Here is a 23,276-nt window from a genome sequence, read left to right as displayed (position 1 = left end):
CTGTGAATCCAAGACAATGGGCCTGGTACAAATGAGGTCACAGTGCTAACCCCAAGCAGGGATTTGGCCTTACCACCTCTAGCTCAGATATGTGAACATACAGCTTTTCCTTGTTTGAACAAAAGGCCTTTATACAACCTCCCTATGCCCACTTGATTACAAGCATGACTTTGAAACAGTTGGCCTACAAGTTGGGGAAGAACTACATTAGCTGACCGAAAGTTTTTTAAGTGGCATCTGGTCATGGTATTCAAGCGCACAGATTTGTGACAGCAGGTGATCGTTTTTGCTATATGATTAGCACTAATCAAATATTCCACTTTTAAATAAATCACACTTCCATTTTGCCATTTCATGTGTCATTTATTTTTTTTCCCTAAACAACCTTTACAAAGCAGTCATCAGTAGCTCCTTTTCACACAGGTCAAAATATGCTGTGACATATGCCAAAGACTAAAGTCTCCATTGACATGCCAAACAGCAGTGAATGTTGAACCCACACAAGCGAGTGTGCGTCCAACAAAGATCTTATTTCATGCACAAGTACAGACTGAAGAACCACAGTTCACACTTCATTGGCCTGTGTTGGTTTCTTTGTAGACGGCTGCAGGCTCAACTTAAGCCCTCACGTAGGTCCGTAATGCAACAACGTCCTCCATGATGCATTTCTGTCGAGACAATATTCAAGTCTTACAATGAAGAGAAATTCAAAATCTGTTTATAATTAGCAATGACTTACAGCTGTTAGTTTTCCATCCTGAACCTCCCTCTCCAGTGTCGTCATCTTTCCATCCCAAGTCTGTTTCTGCACAAGCTTGCTGTTATGGGAATTATGCACCTCATGTAATACATGAAGACAAATGCTCAATGCAACCGTTGATGTGACCTGAGAACACTCACTCTTTGTATTGTTAATGTAACTGTTGGATGCGACTTTTGGCCAGTGACCATATGTATTGTTTTAGGAACTGTTTGAAGTAACTTGTGAATAGAGACAATGGGTCTGCAACTGAGGGCAAGGTGATAACAAACCCACAGAGGCGGGGGTCTGCACCTTATGGCAGAGTGATAGCTGACCCATTGAGACAGATAAATACCTTGCGATTCCTACAAGACAGGGAGTCTTCACTTTGTAACTGGCCTGTGTGTGTTGCTTTGTGAATGCTCCTCTTGTACAAGATTAAACCCTTGTTTGGACACTGAGCTGACTCCGATCTCCTTCCTATGGATCTCAATTCTTTTGACAACTTGGCGCCCAACGTGGGGCCCCAATACCTGTAACTCTCTTCACATCAGCGGACCTGAAGACCTTGCAAGGCGGGGGTAAGAAAAATAAATCCTCCTAAAAGTCCTCCACCTCAGGGCTCTTAAAGCTCCGTTTGGTCAGGGAGGCCAGGTTCCGTGAAGAGTGGGACAGTGACGGGGCCAACCAAGGAGGGGAGACGGATCAGCCAGACAAACATTGAGTCAGGGACTCAAATCTTCAAAAGGGTAAGAAATAACCATTTCTAAATTTAAAAACAAATTCGGCTCAAAAGTAACAACAGTTAGTTGAATATGCGGTGCCAGTAACGAAAGAAGCTGTAAGTCATGGTATTCTTCTACTGAAGTGAAAATTGAGCATAGCAATTCGGCAGATAAAAAGTAGCAACAGTAAGTTTGAATATGCGGTGCCAGTAACGAAAGAAGCTGTAAGTCATGGTATTCTTCTACTGAAGTGAAAAAAACGGTACAGAAACGGATCGATCCTAGCTCATTTAAAATAGATAAAAAGCAAGTCAGGGACTTGGGGGAGCAGAACTCTCTTATATTTAAAAGCAAGTCAGGGACTTGGGGGAGCAGGACTCTCTTAGATTTAGGGCAGGGACCTAAAAATGATTACTGTCTTTGGAAGGACAAGGTTTAAACTAATCCCTCAGGGCTGAGAAAACAACAGGCGTCGGGGTCTGGGATCCAAAGCAAGTCAGGGACTTGGGGGAGCAGAACTCTCTTAGACAAACCGGTAAAATAAATAGATCAAATTTCCGCTAATAAGTAACAACAGTAAGTTGAATATGCGGTGCCAGTAACGAAAGAAGCTGTAAGTCATGGTATTCTTCTACTTTGTGAAAATTTAGCATAAAATTAGAAAACTTAGGATACGAACTCTTTTAAAGTCGACATATATATGTTGTGTGTTAAATGTTGTCTTGTGTTGTTTTGTGTTTTGTGATGTTTTAATGTGTGCGCCATGGCTTTGTGTTGTTTTATGTGCCTGGTAGCATAGGCTCAGGCTGCAGAGTGTTGGTCCTTTTCAGTGACAATCAAAATACCAAATTTTATTTGGGATTTGTTCCTGATAGTGGATGCATTGTTAAAAACAAGAATAGATAAATAAACAAATAGTAATTTAGAGTCTGGACAGAAATTATATGTACAATATTTGGAAAGAAAAAGAAAAAACAGGCAAACACTGATAATCCAGATTAAAAGTTGGGAAAATATATAAAATAAAATAATAATAATAATAGTAATAATAATAATAATAATAAAAAGGAACCTTAAAATAAAAGTATGAATAAAATTGAAGGTAATTTTTATATCAAAATGGGAAATGGTAATAGTTGTTATAAATGTTGTTGTGAACCTGACGAGGTTCAATATGAAGGTGATGCAAAACGAATGGGCCAATAGGCACTAGATAATGTAAAGTATATAAAAAGATGGGAAAATAAATATGGATTTAGAGGAAAATTACAGGTAGAAGAATGTAAAAAACTGGTAGAAAAGATAGAGGTAAAGTCAAAGGAAGAACTAGAAATGACCAAGAACCAAAGAATAGATTGGCGGTTTGATTAAAATGTTTAAAAATAATAATAATACTAAAATGAAATAAAAACAACAGTACTAAAAAAATAACATTAATTAAATAAAGTAATTGGGGTAAGAAGATAACTAAAGCGGTCATAAACTAAGTCATTATAGGGCTGAAATAATATAAAATATATATTTCCATAAACATCTCTCAAGTGTATTTGACAATTAGCTCAGGAGATATCAGAAGTTACGAGGAGAGACGTAGGATGCTGTGTTCTCTTCAGGGATTCCAGAGCAAAGAAGAAATGGGGGACCCAGACGAGTTGACGATTCATCGGCATGACTAGTCAATAAACCAGGTCATGCACTCACACACACACATACATACCAGGACACAGAAGATGAGGAAGAAGAAGTATGTTAACTAGAAAACACTGAAGTATTTTTGAGTATGGACCAAAAGCCATAGTCACCCTGTTGGTTAAAAAAAAAATCGTAAAACTTGTTTTCTAAACGATACTGAAGCATGCAGAATAATAATTGAAGAAGATGAAGGCGGTAGTAAATTGCCACTTCAACACTGTAATGGTATGAAGGTGAGATCTGAGACACTGATCTAAGACAAAAAGAATTTGTTTAAATTTGTTACAATATTGAGTCATGGGATTACCCATGTCTCAACAGGAGGGATGGTATCCACGATAGACTAGACTACATGGATGTTAAAACCACTAAAATATGTTTGTGCCTCATGATTAATGTATTCTAAGCACAATGCTCAAGGCAGACTACATCAAAAACCAGATCCAGCACCCACAGGAGGGCCAATCAATCCAGGAGATTGGGTGTTGGTGAAGTGGTCAGCTTCACGCTGGGAAGGCTCCTATCAACTACTACTGTCGACACTTAGAGCAGTACACATAGCTGAAAGACAGACAATGGATCACACACTTCAAAAGAGCACAAATGCCAGTCAGATAAGTAGAAGCATTCACCATGCCAGAATTAAAACTGTGTTTATAACTGTTTCATGTATGACCACAATTGCATTCCTTATTTTAAATATAGTGACATAAGGCCAGGTATGATAAAATGAGGAATAGATCAATAGGAACAATCTAGATGGGACACTAGGAGAGGTGCAGTGATAATACATGTGCTATTGTCACAGTTAAGTGAGTTTAAGTTAGATTTAGTTTCCAGGGCAGCCTAGAGCTGTGGCCGTCACAGGGGGCCTTGTGAGATCCAAACCTTGGAAAATAAAGTTTTGGGGGGTTGAAAAAGACTGCCTCGTTTGGTATCAAGAGCGAGAATCCTCCCTGTGTCCTGAGGGAAACAAGAGATGTGTGAAATATGTGTAAAATACTCAAGGAGTGTTATAAAGAGAAATGCACCAGCAGGTTGGTTTGATCACTCCTGGCTTGATGGGGAACTGTTAATAAAAATGTGGATTGATAAAAATGTGTATTATAATCAACAGAGATTTTTGACTTCACTAAGGAAGCAATTGGAAGCATACATCAAGAGTTAGATAAGACTAGTTTAATGGCATGGCAGAATAGGATGACTTTGACATGATGTTGCTGAAAAGGGAGGAATACTGTATAATGTAGAATGTTTGGAGATATGTGTTGTACATTTATTCCTAATACAGCACCTGATGGCAGCATCTAAGGCAATGAATGGATTAATCACCCTATATGTAGAAGGACTGTTACAGAGACTCAGGACACCGCTTTGAAAAAAAACAAAACAAAAAACAACTATGCTGCATGAAAGAGTCCCAACTACTGATGACCACCGAGAGGACGACAAGAATGCAGCACCAGAAATGTTCGACTGATTTGACAAATGATGATCTATATGGATACATGTTAGATGAAGATAACACCATGGTTTAAAGGATAATTGCTGTTTACTCTATTGATTATGATGGTACTACAGGAAATCTAGAAGTTGTAGTGTTCTAAATTGGTCACCATTGAATTCATTTTGGGGTAACAATATAATCAAAATGTTTTTGAATGTATGCTTTTATGCCTTGATCAAATGGAGTACCTGCGTGTGGTTACCGGGGCAGCGGGACCGTGAGAGAGTTTCCCTATCTAGAAGGAAAATTGATAATTGGAATGTTTTGAACTGCTCGATAGGGTTTTCGCTCTCACACTCTAAAACATTTGTTATAATTATGCTTAAGCATAAACAGGAGGGATATGTTATGGGAATTATGCACCTCATGTAATACATGAAGACAAATGCTCAATGCAACCGTTGATGTGACCTGAGACCACTCACTCTTTGTATTGTTAATGTAACTGTTGGATGCGACTTTTGGCCAGTGACCATATGTATTGTTTTAGGAACTGTTTGAAGTAACTTGTGAATAGAGACAATGGGTCTGCAACTGAGGGCAAGGTGATAACAAACCCACAGAGGCGGGGGTCTGCACCTTATGGCAGAGTGATAGCTGACCCATTGAGACAGATAAATACCTTGCGATTCCTACAAGACAGGGAGTCTTCACTTTGTAACTGGCCTGTGTGTGTTGCTTTGTGAATGCTCCTCTTGTACAAGATTAAACCCTTGTTTGGACACTGAGCTGACTCCGATCTCCTTCCTATGGATCTCAATTCTTTTGACACTTGCCATTCTCAAAAGTGATGGTAGTCTGCAATAATATGGTCAGAAAACATGAATATGAAAAAGAACTTAAGCTGCAGCGATTGTGAGGAAGCATGACCTACCTTAGTTTGTCGGCCGTCGGCGGTGGTCTCGTCAAATTCCTCATTGATCTTGAACTTGATCTCTGTGGTCTTGAAAGTACTTTCAGACTTCATAGAAACAACGCCAGCACTATCCACGCTGATCACTAGGTTTGGCTTTGCCATGTTACCCATTTGCCGGGTGGTGAAGCTCACACCTTTATTACAACAACAGTTAATTTAGGAAGCAATTCCAAATCAAAAATGTCTTTTAAAAACTGACTGTATGATAAACCCAGAAGATCAGACAGACACTTACCAATGGCCTTCATGTAGTCATCAAAGTTCTCACTGGCAGACAAAGTCCAGGTTCCAACAAACTGCTCGACCATGATGGTGATGTTTGAAGTCCGTCACACAAGAAGAAACGAAGCACGATGACACTGACACAAGAGAAAAGCTCATATTTAAAGACTGGTTCGAGCACGCGCTTGATCCGCGGCCACCAATCAAGAGCAGGCGCTGCAGTTGCTAGGGAAACGAGCTGATTAGGAGGCGTGGCTTCAAATCACACTTTATTGGAGTGAGAAGGTGGTTTAAGCCGAGTGTGCTGAGGAGAAACAAAGCTGCAGTGATATTATTGGATACTTGATTATGAATCAAATACACATTACGTTGTCGATGGAAGTGAGCAGAACCTCGTTCTACACTGTACATGGACTAAAGTTAAACTGTTGGTCACATATAACAGGCATCTGAGCATAAACAAAAATTATGATGTAATTGAAAAAAAAGGGATTATTATTTAACTGTGAAAATATTGGTCACATGCAGTGCTACATGACTTTTAGGTGATCTAAATATAAGTTAAACTCTTTCAAATCTACATTATGGTCAAATTCATTAAGAGTATACAAAATAAAACAGTGTTAACAAGTAATTTGGTTGCAAACCAAAAAGTTTCATTGAAAATGCACTGTCTCTGCTCAGTTTTGACATACTGTGACTTCCTTTACTGCCCTCCCTCCTGCTTTGGTCAGTACTGGTTCTAACCAGTAGATGGCGCCTAAAGCGAGCAGATACAATACAGTATTTCTTGGTTGGTAACTATTTTAGATAAATGGTGCAGGCTTTTCCAAAGTAAATGTTGAAGTAAATTGTCATTTACAAAACAAATTCCTTCTATTAACTTTTTAAATTACTAGAATTGCTCAGATTACTTGTTTGTTTATCTTAGTAGTAGAGATCTGTCACGTTTGCATTTTAATTTTGTCTTATTGCTATACTGCCACCCACTGGTTCCAGTAAAACATTACATTGCATTACATTACCGTAAACCTTCTAGGCTTTTTTGGGCTTTTTTTTCCCACAGACCCACATTGATGTAAATGAAGCAAGTGAAGGGCTTCAAATAAAAGGTTATGAAGGTTAGGAAATAAAAAAAAACATTCAACCCATCTTTTTACACCAAGTAAAAATGCTGTGACACATGTGGTAATACAAGATTTTCTTTTCAGCTGTGACTTGTAACTTTACCGAATCATTTTGTTTCCTGTGCCTATTTCAAAATAAAAGCCTGGCTGTGTTTCACTAGTGAAATGCTATTAATGTGAAGGTGTGAAAGTGAAATGTTTGGACCGTGTTTGCAGTGTTTCTTCATAGGTTTCACCGCATCAGATTTTGAACGTCTCTTTCAAGATTTCATTGTCCACACTTGGTTAAAATATCACAATAGTGACCTGTCACTGTCGACCAAGACCAACAACTTGAGTTAAGAAAGAGTGAGTGAACTCTTATCCATGCAATGAGTTCTGTTTAAAGTGGAAAAGAGTCAAACATGAATGAGTGGTGATGCTTTGAACACCTCAGATTAAGATCAGATGAGCGCCCTGTGACACCTCTACTCAGTGGACTCAAAGGGTCGAGGGGCTACATCCTCCTCTGACCTCCTCCCACCACGCAGTAGTTTCACATTTGAGAGATCAAGTGGTGCCTTTTAAAAACTCAAAAAGTAAAGGATGGATTTTGATGACGATGTCATGGCAATTTTCTGGGAGACATGATGAGATTTTGGGACGAGATCTGGATGAGGATCACAACCTGAGTGTGTTGACACTGTGGGAAACTGAGTGACCTTGGTGGATGTTTTTGCACTATGAATGAGCGCTTTCTCTAGTTTGTAAGTTATGACATGGTGGTGTAAGTATGACAGTCTAGAAAGAAAAGGTACTAGTGAGATTTTGTGGTAAAATTGGATAAATATCTGTAACAAGAAAAACGTTTCCTTAATGTTCTTAACCCCTACAATGTTTTTCTCAAATTAACAGTTGCAATAAAAAAATTTGGATTAGAAATAATGACATTGAGCACACCGTACTGAATAAATGAGCCCAACTGGTCATCATCATTATAGAAAACCTGACAAACAGTTCTCTGTGCAGTAGAGAAACACCTCAATGCAACTGTCACACTGCTGCAGTTTTTGATTTCCCATCCGCAGAGACGTTAATTCCTCATTAACTTCAATAATAGCCGGCAATAGTGTGATAGTCAAAGTGTCCCGGCTGTGACATATCATGGAATGTTGTTTACAGTTCCAATAAGCCGATTACATCTTGTTCTGTCACCGGGGTTTCTCTGTCTACATACAGGTGCCATCCAGCAGGCGCTGAGCCCATCTAATGAACATGAACTCTCACTGGCAGCCACAGTGAAGTCCTTCCCTCTTGGTTTTCATCAACACTTCAGCCCCCACAGTGGCCGTGGACAAAAGCTGTATATACTGTACAAACACAGCTCTGACCAGCAGCACACTGACTCATTCTTCAGTGTGTGTGAGAACGGAGGGGGACCCCTTTCAGCTCCTTTGTGTTGGTGTCTGTCAACAGTGTAGTTGGAGGCAGAGCCCATTGTGGCGGCCAGTGTTTCGTATTGACACAGGGCCTCGCTCAGCTTGTTCCCAGGGTCCAACCTGAGGATTCATGAATAATGGAGAGAGGATCATTAGGGCCATGCAAGGTAGCGCACAAGTCTGACTGGGCACATTATGAAGCTAGACGACAGCTTTGTAATGTCAGCAGGTAACACTGGGGGTCATCTCTGATCATGTCGGTGATGAACTTTGCTTTAACCATGATTACGTCATGGAGAAATCAGGGAAATGGATGCTGGTACTTTTAAAAGGCCCAGAACATTTGAAGCTGTTGTGGTAACTCAGCCACCATTTTTCAGGATTCTGCATTTTAAACACAGGTTTTCAATTTTAAACTCCATACTGTGTTGAAATTGTTTTTTTATCTTTAACTTTTTAATTTGTGTGTTTTATTTTATCTTACCTATTGTGTGTTAGATGTATCTTCTTATTTAAAAGTGCTTACAAATAAAATCTATTATTATTATTTCTAACTTTTAAATATAAACAAATACGTATGTATACATGTTTCCATGCACAGTTAAGTCGAGCTGCAGTGGAAACTCAACTACACCGTTACACCATGGACTGTTCCTATAAACACAAGTGGGGAACTGACTCAGAATGAGACGCTGCCGTCTGCTGCTGGAAATCTTTGCAGAAGAAGAGGGGGAGGTGACGTAAGGTGGGGTGTGACTGTGATCGGATCATCGGAAGTTCAGCTTGACTCCCAAACACATTATCTGGGTGTGTTTGTCCAATTCAACATTTACATACATTTTAAAGTCCATACACTATCGTATGGTCTACTGTATTGTATGTCGTCCAGCGATGCCAGCAGTGTTTGATGACAGAAGTTACACACTGGAGCTTTAAATCACACCATTTTCCAGATCATAGCTGTGTTGTCGAGTTTTTCAGGTTCTCCATCTTGTTTGTGAATACCTCTGATTTGTCTTTACCCTGAGTAAAGCCTTTACCTTTAAGGTAGCAGATAAATCTCCACACAGAGATATATTATTGTAAAGCATTTTAGCAGTGTTTAAAAGAAACATCCTTAAACTGTTCAAGTGACTCCAAATAAAAATGTTTTAATCCATGCTGAACAGAGGAGAATGAGAAATTAAACCAATGAGGGTCTGCTCAGTGAGAACTATGTGTGCATTGTGCTTCTGGAACCAACAGGGGGCATCATTTAAAGTCTGGTTCCAACTTCCCAGTAGGTCCCAACCATCTGCCAAGTGGCTCACATGACCTCTCTCTGCCTTTATACATGGGAGTTGACCGTTCTGATGTGTGTGTGTGGCGAGGGTCAGAGAGGTGCCTCTTGCTTGTATGCTTTGAGCTTTTTCATGCCTCCTGCTTTGATCTTCTCTCTCATCCCTTCATCCCACACACTCCCTGTGCCTTCGACTCCTGGGCTGCAGCACACCGACAGCCAGGCTGGAGGGAGGAAGGGGGGGGGTGGGGGAACTGCCTCTCACAGAGACACCGCTTGTTCTTTCAGTCCAGGGAGAAGTGCAGCAAGAGCTGCCCATGGGGTGCAGTCTGGTCCGGTGGGTGGAGGGCTCACCGGGAGCTATACTGTACACTTCTCTGCTCCTCTTTCATGCTCTTTTAGATCCCTCCACAGTGGGCTGGAATTCCTGTGTGAAACACAACTGTCACAGTGCTTAGAGGGTGGCCTCCTGACCCCTTACAACATGGGAAAGTTCACCCCACGGCTGGTAGTTATATAAAGCCCGACAGAGTCATGAGAATCCCTGATAAATCACTCGGCATGAGGCCTCTTATGTCTCTCTGCAACTCACATGGAACGATTATTTTGTGTAGGTCACTATCACGTGTCCCTCTCTGCTGAAGCTTTATATAGGCTGTGTTCAAAGTGTTGCCATGTAATCAGTGTGGCAAGGACTGACGATCACACAACAGCATGACAGTCGTCATGTGAATATGTGGCAGAAAACAGACATTTTATGTATGTCCTGTTTGCCCGTGGGTGATAATCCTCATATCCCCACACACACACACCCCCGCACCTGCTGAGATGAGACAGGGGAGCACAGATGTGAAGGCACAGAGCAGAACCCCTAATTGAAGATTAATTGGAAGGGGGAGGCACTTACCTTTATTTAGACATGTGGTAAGTGTTAGTCTGTGACAAGCAACTCAACCGTCGCAACAGATGACTGCACTTAATATTTCATGACAAACTTTTAGAAGGAGGTGGGGGGAGTCGGGGGGCGGGGGCAACCAACCAACAGGTTCACCCCTTTCTCTGACAGGGATCATGAAAAGATATGGCATCACACCGGCGAACGAGCAAGTGCTCTCTAACCTCTCCTGTCAATAATAAAAGCATCATGTGACAAGCGGAGCAGCTGTGGATGCACATAACAAGTGCAATATGCCCTTTAAAAAAAGCAAAGAACTACAAGATTCAATGGGGTGAATGGATATGTTGACAAAGAAGTGATTACCAGAATAACAGATAAAGACTTGTCTAAAAAGCAGAATCAGAATACTTTATTTATCCCTTAAATGGCTGCATTACATTCACAGAGACAATAGACAAATAAGCAAAATGATATAATATGTAACAAATATTTACATGACAAGAAATATGTACTCAACAAGAAATGTGAGCCTTCCAATCTTGTGATATATAAACACAAATATGGCTAATAAATAGAATGTGTAAAGGAATGCGCAGGAAAATCATGTACGCTGAATTAAACCAGTCAACACATGACAATAAGGTTTGTAGTTGTCATAGGAAGTCAGGAAAAACAGAATCCTACTGAAATGAAACTAATGTACAGATGGAAATAACGCTGGGTGATCCATGTGTGTGCAAGTAAGAGGAAGAAGAAAGACAGAACAGCGAGAAGGGGTTTCACCACCAGGCTCTCTGCAGATCGCTGGCAGTTTGACTGCAGTGGAGAGTAATGGGGCTGGCAGGGCGGAATCAATTACTGGCCACAACAGATTTTCCCACAGGTCTGAGCTTGGGAAAGCAGGACTTTACTGCAGCACAGACAGCTGGCACAGAGCATCCACTGGGAAAGAAGCTGGCAAAAAAAATGACTTTTTTTTATAAACTTGTGACACACTATAAATTGCTTCTTTCCTCCCCCCATATCTCTCTCAGTGTAAAAATATGAGTTGGTTTAATCACGAGTGAGCTTTTATTGCAAACAAAAAAAGATTCCCACCAAAAAAAAAAAAGCTTGATAAAAGTGTAAATGGGACAGTTGCTTATCAGAGGCAAGTCTGGTTGATAATGGCTTCTCTCTGGCAGTGACCACCAAGCTTAACTTGACTTGTTTTGCATCTGGCCAGTGTCTGTGAGGTTCCCTTTGCGTAATGTAAACAAGGAGATACATTTCAATTAGAGCCACAAACCTCCTCCCTCCACCTCTGCCACACACATACACATGCAGACACACACTCCATTGATATGCAAACAATGTTTTTCCTGTGGAAATACAATGTGTGGTCCTAAAGAAATGGCCCGCTCCGCGCTCCTCCGTTCTTTGTGTCAACATCACGTGCTGTCTCCTGTTGCGCTTATTTGGGAACCAGTCTTACGATCTGCCTTCCCTCAATTGTGGACGTGCAAGTCAACTGGTAATGGACAGCATTCTTGTCAACCTCATGAACAATATAATTGTTGGGGGCCATTGTGCAGCAGTGTGCACCATTATGGAAAAAGGGATGTACATGTATTGAGAAATGAGAATTCTAAATATTAGAGTTAAAATGTGTAGCTTGTTTTCTTTTCTTTTTTTTTACCTATAATTGACATCAAGCCCTGTGATTGGCAGTCGGTGCTGAAATCCTGGTGTCAGTGTTACAACCTGAAGAGCAATCCTTGGCAAAAAAAAAAGACCTCCTGCTATACAAAGAAACAAGGAAGTCACTATATCCTCCCTGGCTTTACCTATCCAAAAAGCACAAGAAGAATGCATGCCAACAAAGGCAGGAAACAAAAGAATGAGGTGGCGGGTGTATTAGGGTCAAATGGAGGGAACGGGTCTCAGGCTTGGTCTGGTCCCTGCCCAATATAGCGACTTGGTGCTGACTGGAACCAGAGGGGACAGACAGGAAGCTGTGGTCTATAGGATAACATTGTTGTGTGTAGGCTGTGTGTGTGGGAGACATTTCCCTCAGTCAGACAAGTTATTTAGGAACAACATGGGTGGCATTCTCTTACATCATGTGAAATTGCTCAGCAGAGTTCATACCTTTCTATATGCACCTCCACGCTGTCTGAATAAAACATGGACAAAGCACGATGCCACACAAATGCCCCCCACCACCCGACCCCTAACTCACACACACACACACAAATGCAAACATCACTGTAGCAGTTGTTGAATGACAGGTATAAGATGTCAGGATGGTGTGCACACAGGATGCAGGCACGGCTGCGAGCGTCGCTCCTGCCGACAGCCCCAACGGTTGACATAGTAAATCAATCCTGATGGGAGGGTGAGTAGGACGGAGTAGGGGAGGGGTGAGGGCCCAGTGGGACTGAGTCGGCCTCTGTCAGACACACTCAGCCACTCAGCCAGCCAGAGAGAGACTGTCGACGGGTGGGAGAACACTCGCCGGGAAACGCTCACACGGAGATTGAGTTACCACGGAATTAGATCAGGGCTGTGGGAAACAGCACCTCCTAAACACACTTGCACACTCTCGGTCACACACACACACACACACAAACACACGCAGACACACCAGCACACACTCGGGCCGCACACTTGCACACAAAGAGTCACCAAGGGAAACCTGAGGGAAGATTGAGGAAGGCAGCTGGGCACACGCCAGTTTCAAACAAATGCTTGCTTATACCTCTTAGCTTCCTGGCACTGGTAGGAGAGCAGTTCCTTCAAACCGGTGCCAAGTTAGGCCCAGGGTCAACAGGCAGTTTGGCATGCGGCTGAGGTAATTAAATATAAAGATGATGTACAGATATATCTGACAAATCAAACACATTTAAAGAGAGCAGGAAAATGTACAGAATGTATACCCTACATTCGTCGTAGGTAAACTGGGGTGAGGGTTGAAAAAACACTGCGATGCCACAGGTGACAAGTCAAGGTTTTTAAAAGAAGAATCAGAATTAGGTTTAATGGGCCCAAGGAATGTCAGCGCTAATGTGAAAGACCTTGACAGTCAGGTGAGAGGAGGGTGGATTGTGTCTCCATAATGGAGACCACATGAACTGGCCTGTTCTGTAAAAACCTGGTGGCACTGTAGGGTCCTATTACCATAATGGTATTATAAACACCGCTGAAGTGATCCCAAATATACTCGAGCTGCCACTCAGCAGAGAGTCATGGAAAGGCCATAGTCTGGGTGAAGAGCAAAGGGAGGGTTCTGCATCCATACCTGCACCACGCTCACTAGACACATCTAAAGAAACCCTGTATGTAGTGCTGATTTATGCACACGGTAAGGTCTATAAATCGATCAAGCAAGGGTGTAGAGATGCATGAAATGGAAGATGATTTTTAGCAAAAGTGCGTGCTGACAGCGAGGGTAGGTGGAGGGCTCTGTGTATAGTGATAGTGTGTGAATACTCAGCCACACTCACTGCATCCACAGATTGACTGACGCTTGCTCATTGTATCTGTCACCACTGAAGCCCCTCTGACATTCTGGGAACAGCATGTTGGCCTGCAGTTGCTCCCTGGAATCAAACTCTCGTCCACACTTGTCTATGAGTTAACAACTGACCTGATGGACAGAGCAGAGAAGCAGCTGCTTCTCTACAAGGTACTGGAATGAAAGAACCATATTGGGGGCTGGGGGGTGGGGGGGGTCACTCTCCCACTGATGGCCTTAGCAGACATGTTAGACTCAACGCTCAGTGCAGGAATTAACCCAGTCTCAAGGGCTGTTGTTTCCCAGACCTTGCATCACGAGCAGAACAGAAAAGAGTGCTGTTTATGATTTGAAAAGCAAAATACTTAACATACCCCACCACCCCCCAGTGGTGGGGTATGTTAAGTATTTTGCTTTTCAAATCATATAAAATATGATGCCAGTGGTGGAAGTATTCATAGTCTTCACTCATTACAAGTAAAAGTTGAGTAAAATACACATTTACATTGGGAACCAAATATATATTGAGGAGCAGGAAAGTAGTCACAATGTAGAATGGGCTCTTGTGATATAATGATTGGTAAATTACTAGGTAATTGATGTTGTAATAATAATATAATATAGTATTTTGATGATGCAAAATATTAAGGTCAACTTTGGTGGTATTTTTATTTCTTGTTTCGTATGAAAGATTGTAAGCTTCACAACAATGAGTGATTATCAGTACTGCAATATTCTACTAAACAAGTAAAACAAGTAGAAGTACAAGTAAAAGTACTGGTCTACAAATGTACTCAAGTTAAAGTAAAAAAAAGTCAAAGTTACTTAGTTACTTTCTTAACACATTAGCTGTTTTGAATTAAGTCAACGTACTCAAATACAGTGACGCGAGTAAATGTAATTCATTACTTTCCACGTCATGAGTATAATAATTGTAATGTGAGTGGACATGTAAAGAACTTCATATTTATGTAAAAGTGAAAATACCTCTGTCAAAGGTTTTGTTAGTTAATACAACAAAGAAAATGGAACGACTAAATCTGCTCGTATAACATAATAGAACACAATATCGCTGAGAATGAAATGTGTTTTTTGAGATCATCACCTTATTAAAACATTTACATTGGGCTTACATGTAAACATATACCAGTATCAATGTATGCAATTCATGTGTCTTTCTCCGTTATGTATACCTTGTTTTTGTTTTTGTTACAGAGTGGAACATAAACATTGAAAGTTCCTGTGTTTTATATAGTTTGCCCTATGACACCGATACATTAGTGGGGTCAGAACTATCACACCTCCTGCAGACCACCCTCTCTCCTCATCCAGACCGATGTTTTCCTGCTTTTACCGTGTGAGTCATTGTTTTTAGTTTAATGTAGCTCAAAGGGAAAAACATTCATCCTATATGCTGCACGTAGTTCAAGCATCTAAAAATATTTCTGCCTCTCTTTCCCACTACACATCAGAGCGTGGTTCACTGTGGATGAATGATTCCCTGGGAAGGTCTCTTTGTGCCAGTCAGTTGGCAGACGGGAGGTGTTTCCTAGGAGAACCTGGCAACACTGCCTGAGTGATACTGGGCCTCCGAGCTGATCAGCGCTGTTGTGGAACCACACAGCACACAGCAGACAATGAACAACACACTCTGCTAATAGGCCATGTGTCCTCCACAACACCACAGAAGAAGAGAGCTGCTGCTATTATGGGGTCTGTTGCCCATAGATTTGGGTCTCAGCAGTCAAACGATAGGGACTCGAAGCCAGGAGGAGTCCAGAATGTCTTGTGGAGACTGTTCTCAGTCGAAACACAAGCCTGACCCAGGGCCGTACCGTACTGTACCAAATTGAAGTGATGGTAACACAGCTCAATACATCCCACCCACTTCTGTCTTCTCTGTCATCAAGCTCTGCCCTTGAAATACAAAAACACGCTCTCTGACAAAAGCTGAATGAGGAAGAAAGTACAAGATGGCAGCCTCTGTAAAGCAAAGCCCTTGCCTAATATACATATAAAAAGTTTGTTTATACATTTTTTTTTTTTTTTTAAAACATACTTAGGTGTAGTATATTTCATTTAAATAAACACTCTTAATGTCACACACTGGACCTTTAACACTCTCAAAGCACAAGTCACTCAGATGCCAGCTCAATTTTAACAGGCTGAAAGGAGTATCAGGCCCCTCCCGCATCACTCTGGTGATCCCGCCTCCCCATGAGCAGTGTGAAAATAATCCCAGCAGCAGCAGCAGTAGCAGCAGCATATTTGATTCTGCTTTCAGTGCAGCACCGAGGACTGAAGGAGAGCAAGATGAAGAGAAGCCACAACTACAGCTCATCAGACAGCGACCTGGACGACAGTGTTGAGGTGGAGAAAGACAGTGGTGACGAAAATGGGTACGCTTGTTTGTTTATTTATTTTTCATAATTATTAAATCTGATTCTGAGGTGGAAATGTTGCACACGACTTACTAAGTCTGTGTTTTGTTTCTGGACAACATGAATTTATAATGAATTGTGCCTTTCAGACTAATTGATTCTCACAGCCCCATGTCACCCCCCACAACCTCCCAAGTTCAGGCCAGAAAGAGGCGCAGAGGGGTAAGGAAACATCATTACCTCACACGGACTGATGTCATCGTTCTTTCTTTCATCTGTGACCTAAATGCCTTTCTCCCCCCGCCCCGAGCAGATTATTGAGAAACGGAGACGTGACCGAATCAACAACAGTCTTTCAGAACTGAGGCGATTGGTGCCAAGTGCCTTTGAGAAACAGGTGAATGGGACATTTGCTCAGATGATGGACTTTGTCACCTTCTCAATTCGTCATTTTTTTTCATTTTCAGGGATCAGCTAAACTGGAAAAGGCCGAAATATTACAGATGACAGTGGACCATTTGAAAATGCTCCATGCGTCTGGTGGCAAAGGTAAGCAGCCCCATATGGGGCCTTTACAAAGACTGTGTATTCATTCATAACTCCCTAAAAATCCATGATATTGCATCACACTTTTCTAACAGTATGACTCATCCCTGACAGGTTACTTTGAGGCTCATGCTCTCGCTAAGGATTATCGCAGCCTGGGCTTCAGGGAGTGTCTGGCAGAGGCGGCACGATACCTGAGCATCATCGAGGGTCGGGACAGTTCAGACCCCCTTCGTGTACGCTTGGTGTCCCACCTCAGCAACTGCGCTTCTCAGAGGGAAGTGCACTCGGGACTGGAACACTTGGCCTGGGGCTCTGTCTACGGAACTGCCCCTACCCAACTACCCCACCCCCTCCTCCTACAACACCCCGCGGGCAGGACACCTGCACCCAGGAGCAACAGTAGCCCACCCTCCTCCTCGTCCTCCTCCCCTTCTTCCTCTACATCCCCCTCATCCTCCACTGAGGCGTCTGGGACACTCAGACTCAGTGTTTTGTCCCCCACAGAGACCCTCAGGGTTTCTCCCAACAGCTCGCTGGCCCTCACTTTGCCCGTGCCAACATCCAAGCTTTCGCCACATCTGCCCTCGTCCCTCTCCTCACTCTCGGCCTTCCCCCTCTCCTTCAGTACTTTCCCTCTTGTCTCTGCGGCTGCCCTCAACACTTTGAGCCCCTCCTCCACTATGTCAAAGCCTTACAGGCCTTGGGGCACGGAGATTGGGGCCTTCTGAAGCTAACAACTGGACTGAAGGTGACAGCTGAGCTGTTCCCCCCGTGACAGACTTCTGTCATCTGTTTTTATGGTTATGAAACACAGGGGAACTAAGAAAAGTAATTCTATTTTATTAAGTATAAAGAATAGGTGGACGAGAATGCACTGTCCTCTCAGTATGTCACTGTTCTGATCAAGAAACTGAATTAGAAATGATTTTTGTTCTTAGTTTATTTGATAACTAATGTAGTTCATATGCACTGTCTGCAGGCTGAGGAGTGATGTGATGACGTAATGTATGGGCCATACATAGATGTACTGTAAGCACAAATCTATAGGCAGGATAGGATTGTGTCGACCTGATCGTGAAACTTCTACATTTGCTAAGCACAGACGTCTGTATTTAACACAATGTAGATTGACTTAATTCAGACTGCTTCTCTGGCGGCGTGAGAGCTTGTGGGAATGAATATGCATACTGTATGTGCCTTTGTGGGCAAACTAACTACTTGAGAATGGGAAAACACCCCTTCTTGTATCTATTTGTAATGTTTTGGACCAATAAATTTAAAGGTATTAAAAAACAAAAAACAAGTTTAAATTCTTTTCATGTGCTCCTTAAACTCTTTTCTTTCTATGTGCTGTTTGAAAGGAGGCTACCTTTTTTCTGAAGTCAAGCATCATCTGGCCAGCAAGCGCTTTATACCATTTACCATTTATCAACTGCAGGTGCATTTTTGGTCAAAGTTAATCCTCAGATCATAAGGTCTCGTTTATTAACTGAAAGGAAATTCCTTTACTCCGTGCCAGGTGAGTAACCGAACCCGAGAGTATTGTTGCCCTTATGAATACCCAGGAAATCATTAAGGGCCAGAGGAAATCCTTTACAATGTTGCCCTGACCTCACCAGTTTGGGTTGGTCTGAAACGGAGACAATAGTGTGAACAGGATGGGGACACAGGAGGAGAGTGCCAGTTAAAAAGTAACAACAACACACATGCAGCTGAACCAGTAAATCACTGTGTGGCTCTGACGTGTTGGTTCAGCTCCAAGTTTGGTGACACATATCATTTTTTATGGGTTCACTGCTGTAACAATTACGGTTTTAATGCCCATCGAGCACCTCAGGCTTCCTGGAGGGACAGCACTGTGTGTGTGTGTGTGTGTGTGTGTGTGCTTACATTTTAAAACTCTCAAGATTCTGACAAATACATTTAAATTGCTTTTGCATAATATGTTTACAATATGCATGTATTGTTATTATTACTTTTTCCATCATTGCATTTGTAATATTGTAAACTATTGTGCCCTATTTTCACCAGCTTTGGTCTCCAGTGCAGTTATTGTGGCAGAGGTACAAGTAAATATAACACTGCCACCTGCTGGACGAAAATCATATGTCCAACTACCGGTGTTTGTTTTTTTAATTATACTATATGTACATTACTTGACTATCCCTACAGAATTTGAAATAATTATCACAAGACTAACACAAATGAAAAACCAACTTTAGGTGAAGACTGCGATTCACAGGATGTGTATATAACTGGTTCTTTTATTTGGCAGTTTACATTTCCCCCTCCTCTTGTAGCACAGAAAAGTATTAGATGGTGCATGCCATGTTCACACAACCCCAAACCTTTATTCAGCAAAGCTTTCACAGAGAAATATACGAAGGAGAAACACAAGCAGCAGAGGGTGCAGGCAGATATCAGTGGTACTGTATATTAAAAAGAGACTAGTTCAGTGTGCTGAAGGTGAAGCATCCTACATCTATTCTCCGTCTAATCCCCTAAAGAGAGCAGATGCTAACGATGCCTCATGGTAAGTTTCGCATTCACATACACCCACACAGACGACCTCACGCCAAGTTCTCATTACCAATATCAAGGTCCAAGATACTGTGTATACATAATACCAGTATGGTGCCATAACATTCAAGAAATTAATCCCAAAATACTGTGTATTTAACGGAGCTTCTGACTCAACTGAGGAAGGATTCATTAAGAAATGGCGTTGTCAGCATAAGTGGGAATTTGCAAGTGTACAAACAGTTGCTCCCATTTGGCTAAGACATTCTCAATAACAACAAAGCACCTCTCAGGTCCAAGCTCATTCCAGAGAATATGGACACGTGTCGCTCTGTGGGTTTTGGCGTACTGTTACGTTCCAAGCGTGCGTGTTGAGAATGGGCAGGTGTGTGTGTGTGTGTGTGTGAGCAAGATAGGGATGGGATTATGTTTGATACCTTGAAGAGTGTGTGGCCTAGGTACACACCGACTGTCATTCTTCACAGAAACACAGAAACGTCATCTTTATCATCGTGACATCCTCAGAAAACAACAACCATACACGTCAGTCGACAGCCAACTCACAACACCGACGGCCTTCACAAGAGAATGTCAAGAACTGAAACATTAACCAATGTTTAACCAACAGAATATTGGAAATTATACAGTGCAGTACAGTGTTTGTATGTACTTCTCAGATAGATAGATAGATAGATAGATAGATAGATGGATAGATAGATAGATAGATGGATAGATAGAAACATGTATTTACAAAACAAAAGCAATTTTCTTGCAATTTCTCCAATCAAAACAAATCCATCCAATGCACTGATAATACTGACAGTAGTGAGTACTGGTGGTGTGTTGCGATGCGGCGGTGAGGTCCTCGGACCTCACAGTCTCCAGGGTTGGGTGTCTGTTTTGTGGAAGGTGAGGGGCAGGAGCGAGGAAGGGGACAAGACTGGATGAAGAGACACAGATGGACCATGGAAGTCAGAACTCTTTTTGAAGCCTACACTGCCAGCTCTTCACTCAGCTCGTCCCTGAGCTCTTTGTTCTTGCGCACCTCAGCTGCGTGTCTCTCCTGAACATCACAAACATTTCATTAGCCATCGGGACAGTGTGCAGTTACCTAGTGACACATCATACATGTAACAATGATTCTGCATTTTCACCTTTTCCTGTAGACGCTCAATCATGGCTGCCATAAGGGCTTCACGATTCTCCTTGATCTGCTCCATCTTGGTCTGGAGCTTCTCCTCAGCCATCTTGCTGAAGTTGCTGTTCTCCTCCATGGCCTTTAGCAGCACATCCCTCTCATGGTCTCGCTTTTCTGCCAAAGCCCTCAGGACTTGGGCTTCTTGGTACTAAAAATTGCAAAGCAAAAGCCAAAATAAATTAAGCAACTGGTCTGTTTTGAGCGCTTTCATGTTTCTGGGATTTTGTTGTATCACGCACTGTAACACTTACCTTCCTCCGCTCTTCAGCAGCCTCCAGTTTTTTCTCGATGTCCTCCAAAGAGATATCTCTCTTTGGGGGTGAGGGGAGGTTGTGGGCAACATCTGACACTGGTGAAATAGGCTTGAGAATCACCTCAAAGGCCTGACCCGAGGCCCGCTTGTTTATGGGCTTCACCTCCATGTCTGTAAAATAGACAATTATGACGATAACGTGTGCAAAATCAATGTCAAATGATAACAAGTATCAGCCAAGTAACGAGTCATTATGGCTCCCATCTGTATTTACCATGAAGCTACACTCTCATTGACAAGAAAATCAATGTGTGAGCTGATCCATACCTTCAAATTCACACATGAGCTTGTTGCGGGACTCTGGGTAGAAGCAAGAGCAGATGAGGGAGAGGACAGACAACTCCTTCATCTTCTCTTTGTATGCTGCGGGGAACATAAACACAGTTTAGCATGCCGTCACATATCTCCAGAACAGTCAATAAATATACATGACATCTTTCTAAACGAAGATATTACAAAATAGGGCAGGAAATGGCTGAATACACCAGTCAGTCTCAGGTGACAGTAGGAGAATGACACCGAGTCGAATCTAAACCCTGAAAGTGCCGAGTTGCTGAGTAATTCATTGGATTATGTTGTGTAAAGGTTATCAACCTAAAACCACACAAGCATTACTGTTACTTTACTGGATGTTGTGTCATCCTATTGCACTGTAGAAAGATGTGTGTCAAGACATTCAATTTCCTGTTGACTCAGCTGTTGACCGTATTGTGGTCACATCCAGTAGAAGCACTCGTATCTGTCGTGTCGGTCTACTGTTGCTGCCATTAGGGGCGACTGATCGATTCACTTGACCTTTGGTTGCTATGGTTTTCACCAGTTTCTTGGGCTGTTTTTAATCTCAAATTGTGCCACTTTATCTATGGTGTGTCTGGGGCTGACAAAGTGCCCACCTGAGGGGACAACATAGTGTCCAGCCTTCTGCTGCAAAGGCCGGTGTGTGAATTGGCCCCAGTGCTGCAGGGCTGGCCTGCCTCCCACCCCACCATGCATCTGTCTGCTCCATGACATGTTTGTCATAATGTTGTATTTCAAATAAAAAAAGACAAAATAGTAGCAATTGTAGCATGAATGATTTAGATATGTATGCAGCAGCTCTGGCCTACAATAATAATAATAATGATCATGGTCCATCACAGGGAATGACTAATGCAATATATTGTCTATTATCTATAAGGTCCAGCGAGTTTACTATTAAACCAATTTGTGTGGACTTTTCATGTCAACGTGAGTCTGTTTTAACAGAATCAATGGCAGCACTGATCTGATCCATTCTTGCCATGCAAGAAATAAAAGCCACAGAGGTAAATAAATAAAGTAAATAAACAAATGAGACACCCAGGTTTGTACATAAGCACTTGGGAGTTTGATTTTAGTGAGGAGGAGAAAAAAAAAGCCAAAGTGTGAATGTTAAAGCTCTCTCAGCTTTGCTACTAAATGGTCGGCAGCCCAGCATCTTGGGTGGGGTCCGTCTGCATTATGCTGCATGTTGTAGCACAGAGAGCAGGTGCAGCGCTGCAAAGAAAGCCCCTCGAGTGCCAGTTTATATCGTCTCTCCACGCACTATTTCGCAACATAAGACCCAGATTAAATGAAATGGCGTAGATGGTGATAATAAAGGAGGCATTTAAATGAGCTGGTCATGACGGAGAAAGCCCACACTCATGTTAACACAGTGCTGAGACAATGGGCCCATGATGGACACAGACATATCAAAGCGACAGAATCAAATCCAGTTTGTTTTAATCATACAAAAGGGGTCGAAAAAAATCTCACTGGTGCCATAAGAGACGCACGAGCACCAGGTGATGGAACATACAGGGCCGAATATTTAAAGGATGCGTCTATCACTCCATCCATCCATTCATCCATTCATTCCTTCATCCTTACACGCATCACTTTCTCCAAGACATGACGTGAACATTCTTACCGGTTGCTGTTTTGGCCATGGCTGATGTATTTGTCCGCAGCGACTGCTGTTTAGCTTTTCTCAGGTGAAGGAACGGTGATGCTGTTTAAGGCACTGAGACAGCGAGCAGAACAGAGCAGAGCTGAGCGGGGAAGCAGGAGGATCGGATGACAGACGGGGAGATTGTGGGCACGGCACGCCGCGCACGGGAGCGCGCACACAAGCCAGACCCTCCTCTGTCCTGTGGCGCGCGCACACTCGGGTTCAGCGTCCACTTGCTCACGATTTGACTACAAGTGAAAACATTCTCCAGACACGATACATGTAAATATGCGTTCAATATAAATGTGATCACAGATTATGCTTAGTGATTCCCAGAGTGTG

At 42.3% G+C, this 23,276-nt stretch overlaps 3 protein-coding genes across 3 annotated transcripts; 1 reads left to right on the top strand and 2 right to left on the bottom strand.

Moving 5' to 3' along the window:
- Positions 1-342: 342 nt before the first annotated feature.
- On the bottom strand, positions 343-5,955 carry fabp4b (fatty acid binding protein 4b). The gene is made up of 5 exons (XM_044034551.1): positions 5,818-5,955; positions 5,541-5,716; positions 5,439-5,464; positions 740-815; positions 343-668 (listed from the first exon to the last, which is right to left on the bottom strand). The coding sequence occupies exons 1-5, from the start codon at positions 5,888-5,890 to the stop codon at positions 618-620; spliced, it is 402 nt and encodes a 133-aa protein (XP_043890486.1). The 5' UTR covers positions 5,891-5,955; the 3' UTR covers positions 343-617.
- A 10,301-nt stretch (positions 5,956-16,256) lies between these two features.
- On the top strand, positions 16,257-18,245 carry LOC122774856 (hairy/enhancer-of-split related with YRPW motif protein 1-like). The gene is made up of 5 exons (XM_044034426.1): positions 16,257-16,421; positions 16,553-16,625; positions 16,717-16,800; positions 16,871-16,952; positions 17,064-18,245. Exons 1-5 carry the CDS (start codon positions 16,336-16,338, stop codon positions 17,678-17,680), a joined length of 942 nt encoding a protein of 313 aa, XP_043890361.1. The 5' UTR covers positions 16,257-16,335; the 3' UTR covers positions 17,681-18,245.
- Positions 18,246-19,198: 953 nt separating this feature from the next.
- stmn2a (stathmin 2a) lies at positions 19,199-23,091 on the bottom strand. The gene is made up of 5 exons (XM_044033191.1): positions 22,914-23,091; positions 21,251-21,346; positions 20,922-21,094; positions 20,627-20,818; positions 19,199-20,535 (listed from the first exon to the last, which is right to left on the bottom strand). The coding sequence occupies exons 1-5, from the start codon at positions 22,930-22,932 to the stop codon at positions 20,464-20,466; spliced, it is 552 nt and encodes a 183-aa protein (XP_043889126.1). The 5' UTR covers positions 22,933-23,091; the 3' UTR covers positions 19,199-20,463.
- Positions 23,092-23,276: the final 185 nt, after the last annotated feature.

This window comes from Solea senegalensis, linkage group LG9, assembly GCF_019176455.1.
Source record: "Solea senegalensis isolate Sse05_10M linkage group LG9, IFAPA_SoseM_1, whole genome shotgun sequence".
Classification (NCBI taxonomy): Eukaryota; Metazoa; Chordata; class Actinopteri; order Pleuronectiformes; family Soleidae; genus Solea; species Solea senegalensis.
The sequence above is the reverse complement of the archived record's forward strand: the minus strand, read 5'-3'. Positions and strand labels throughout refer to the sequence as shown.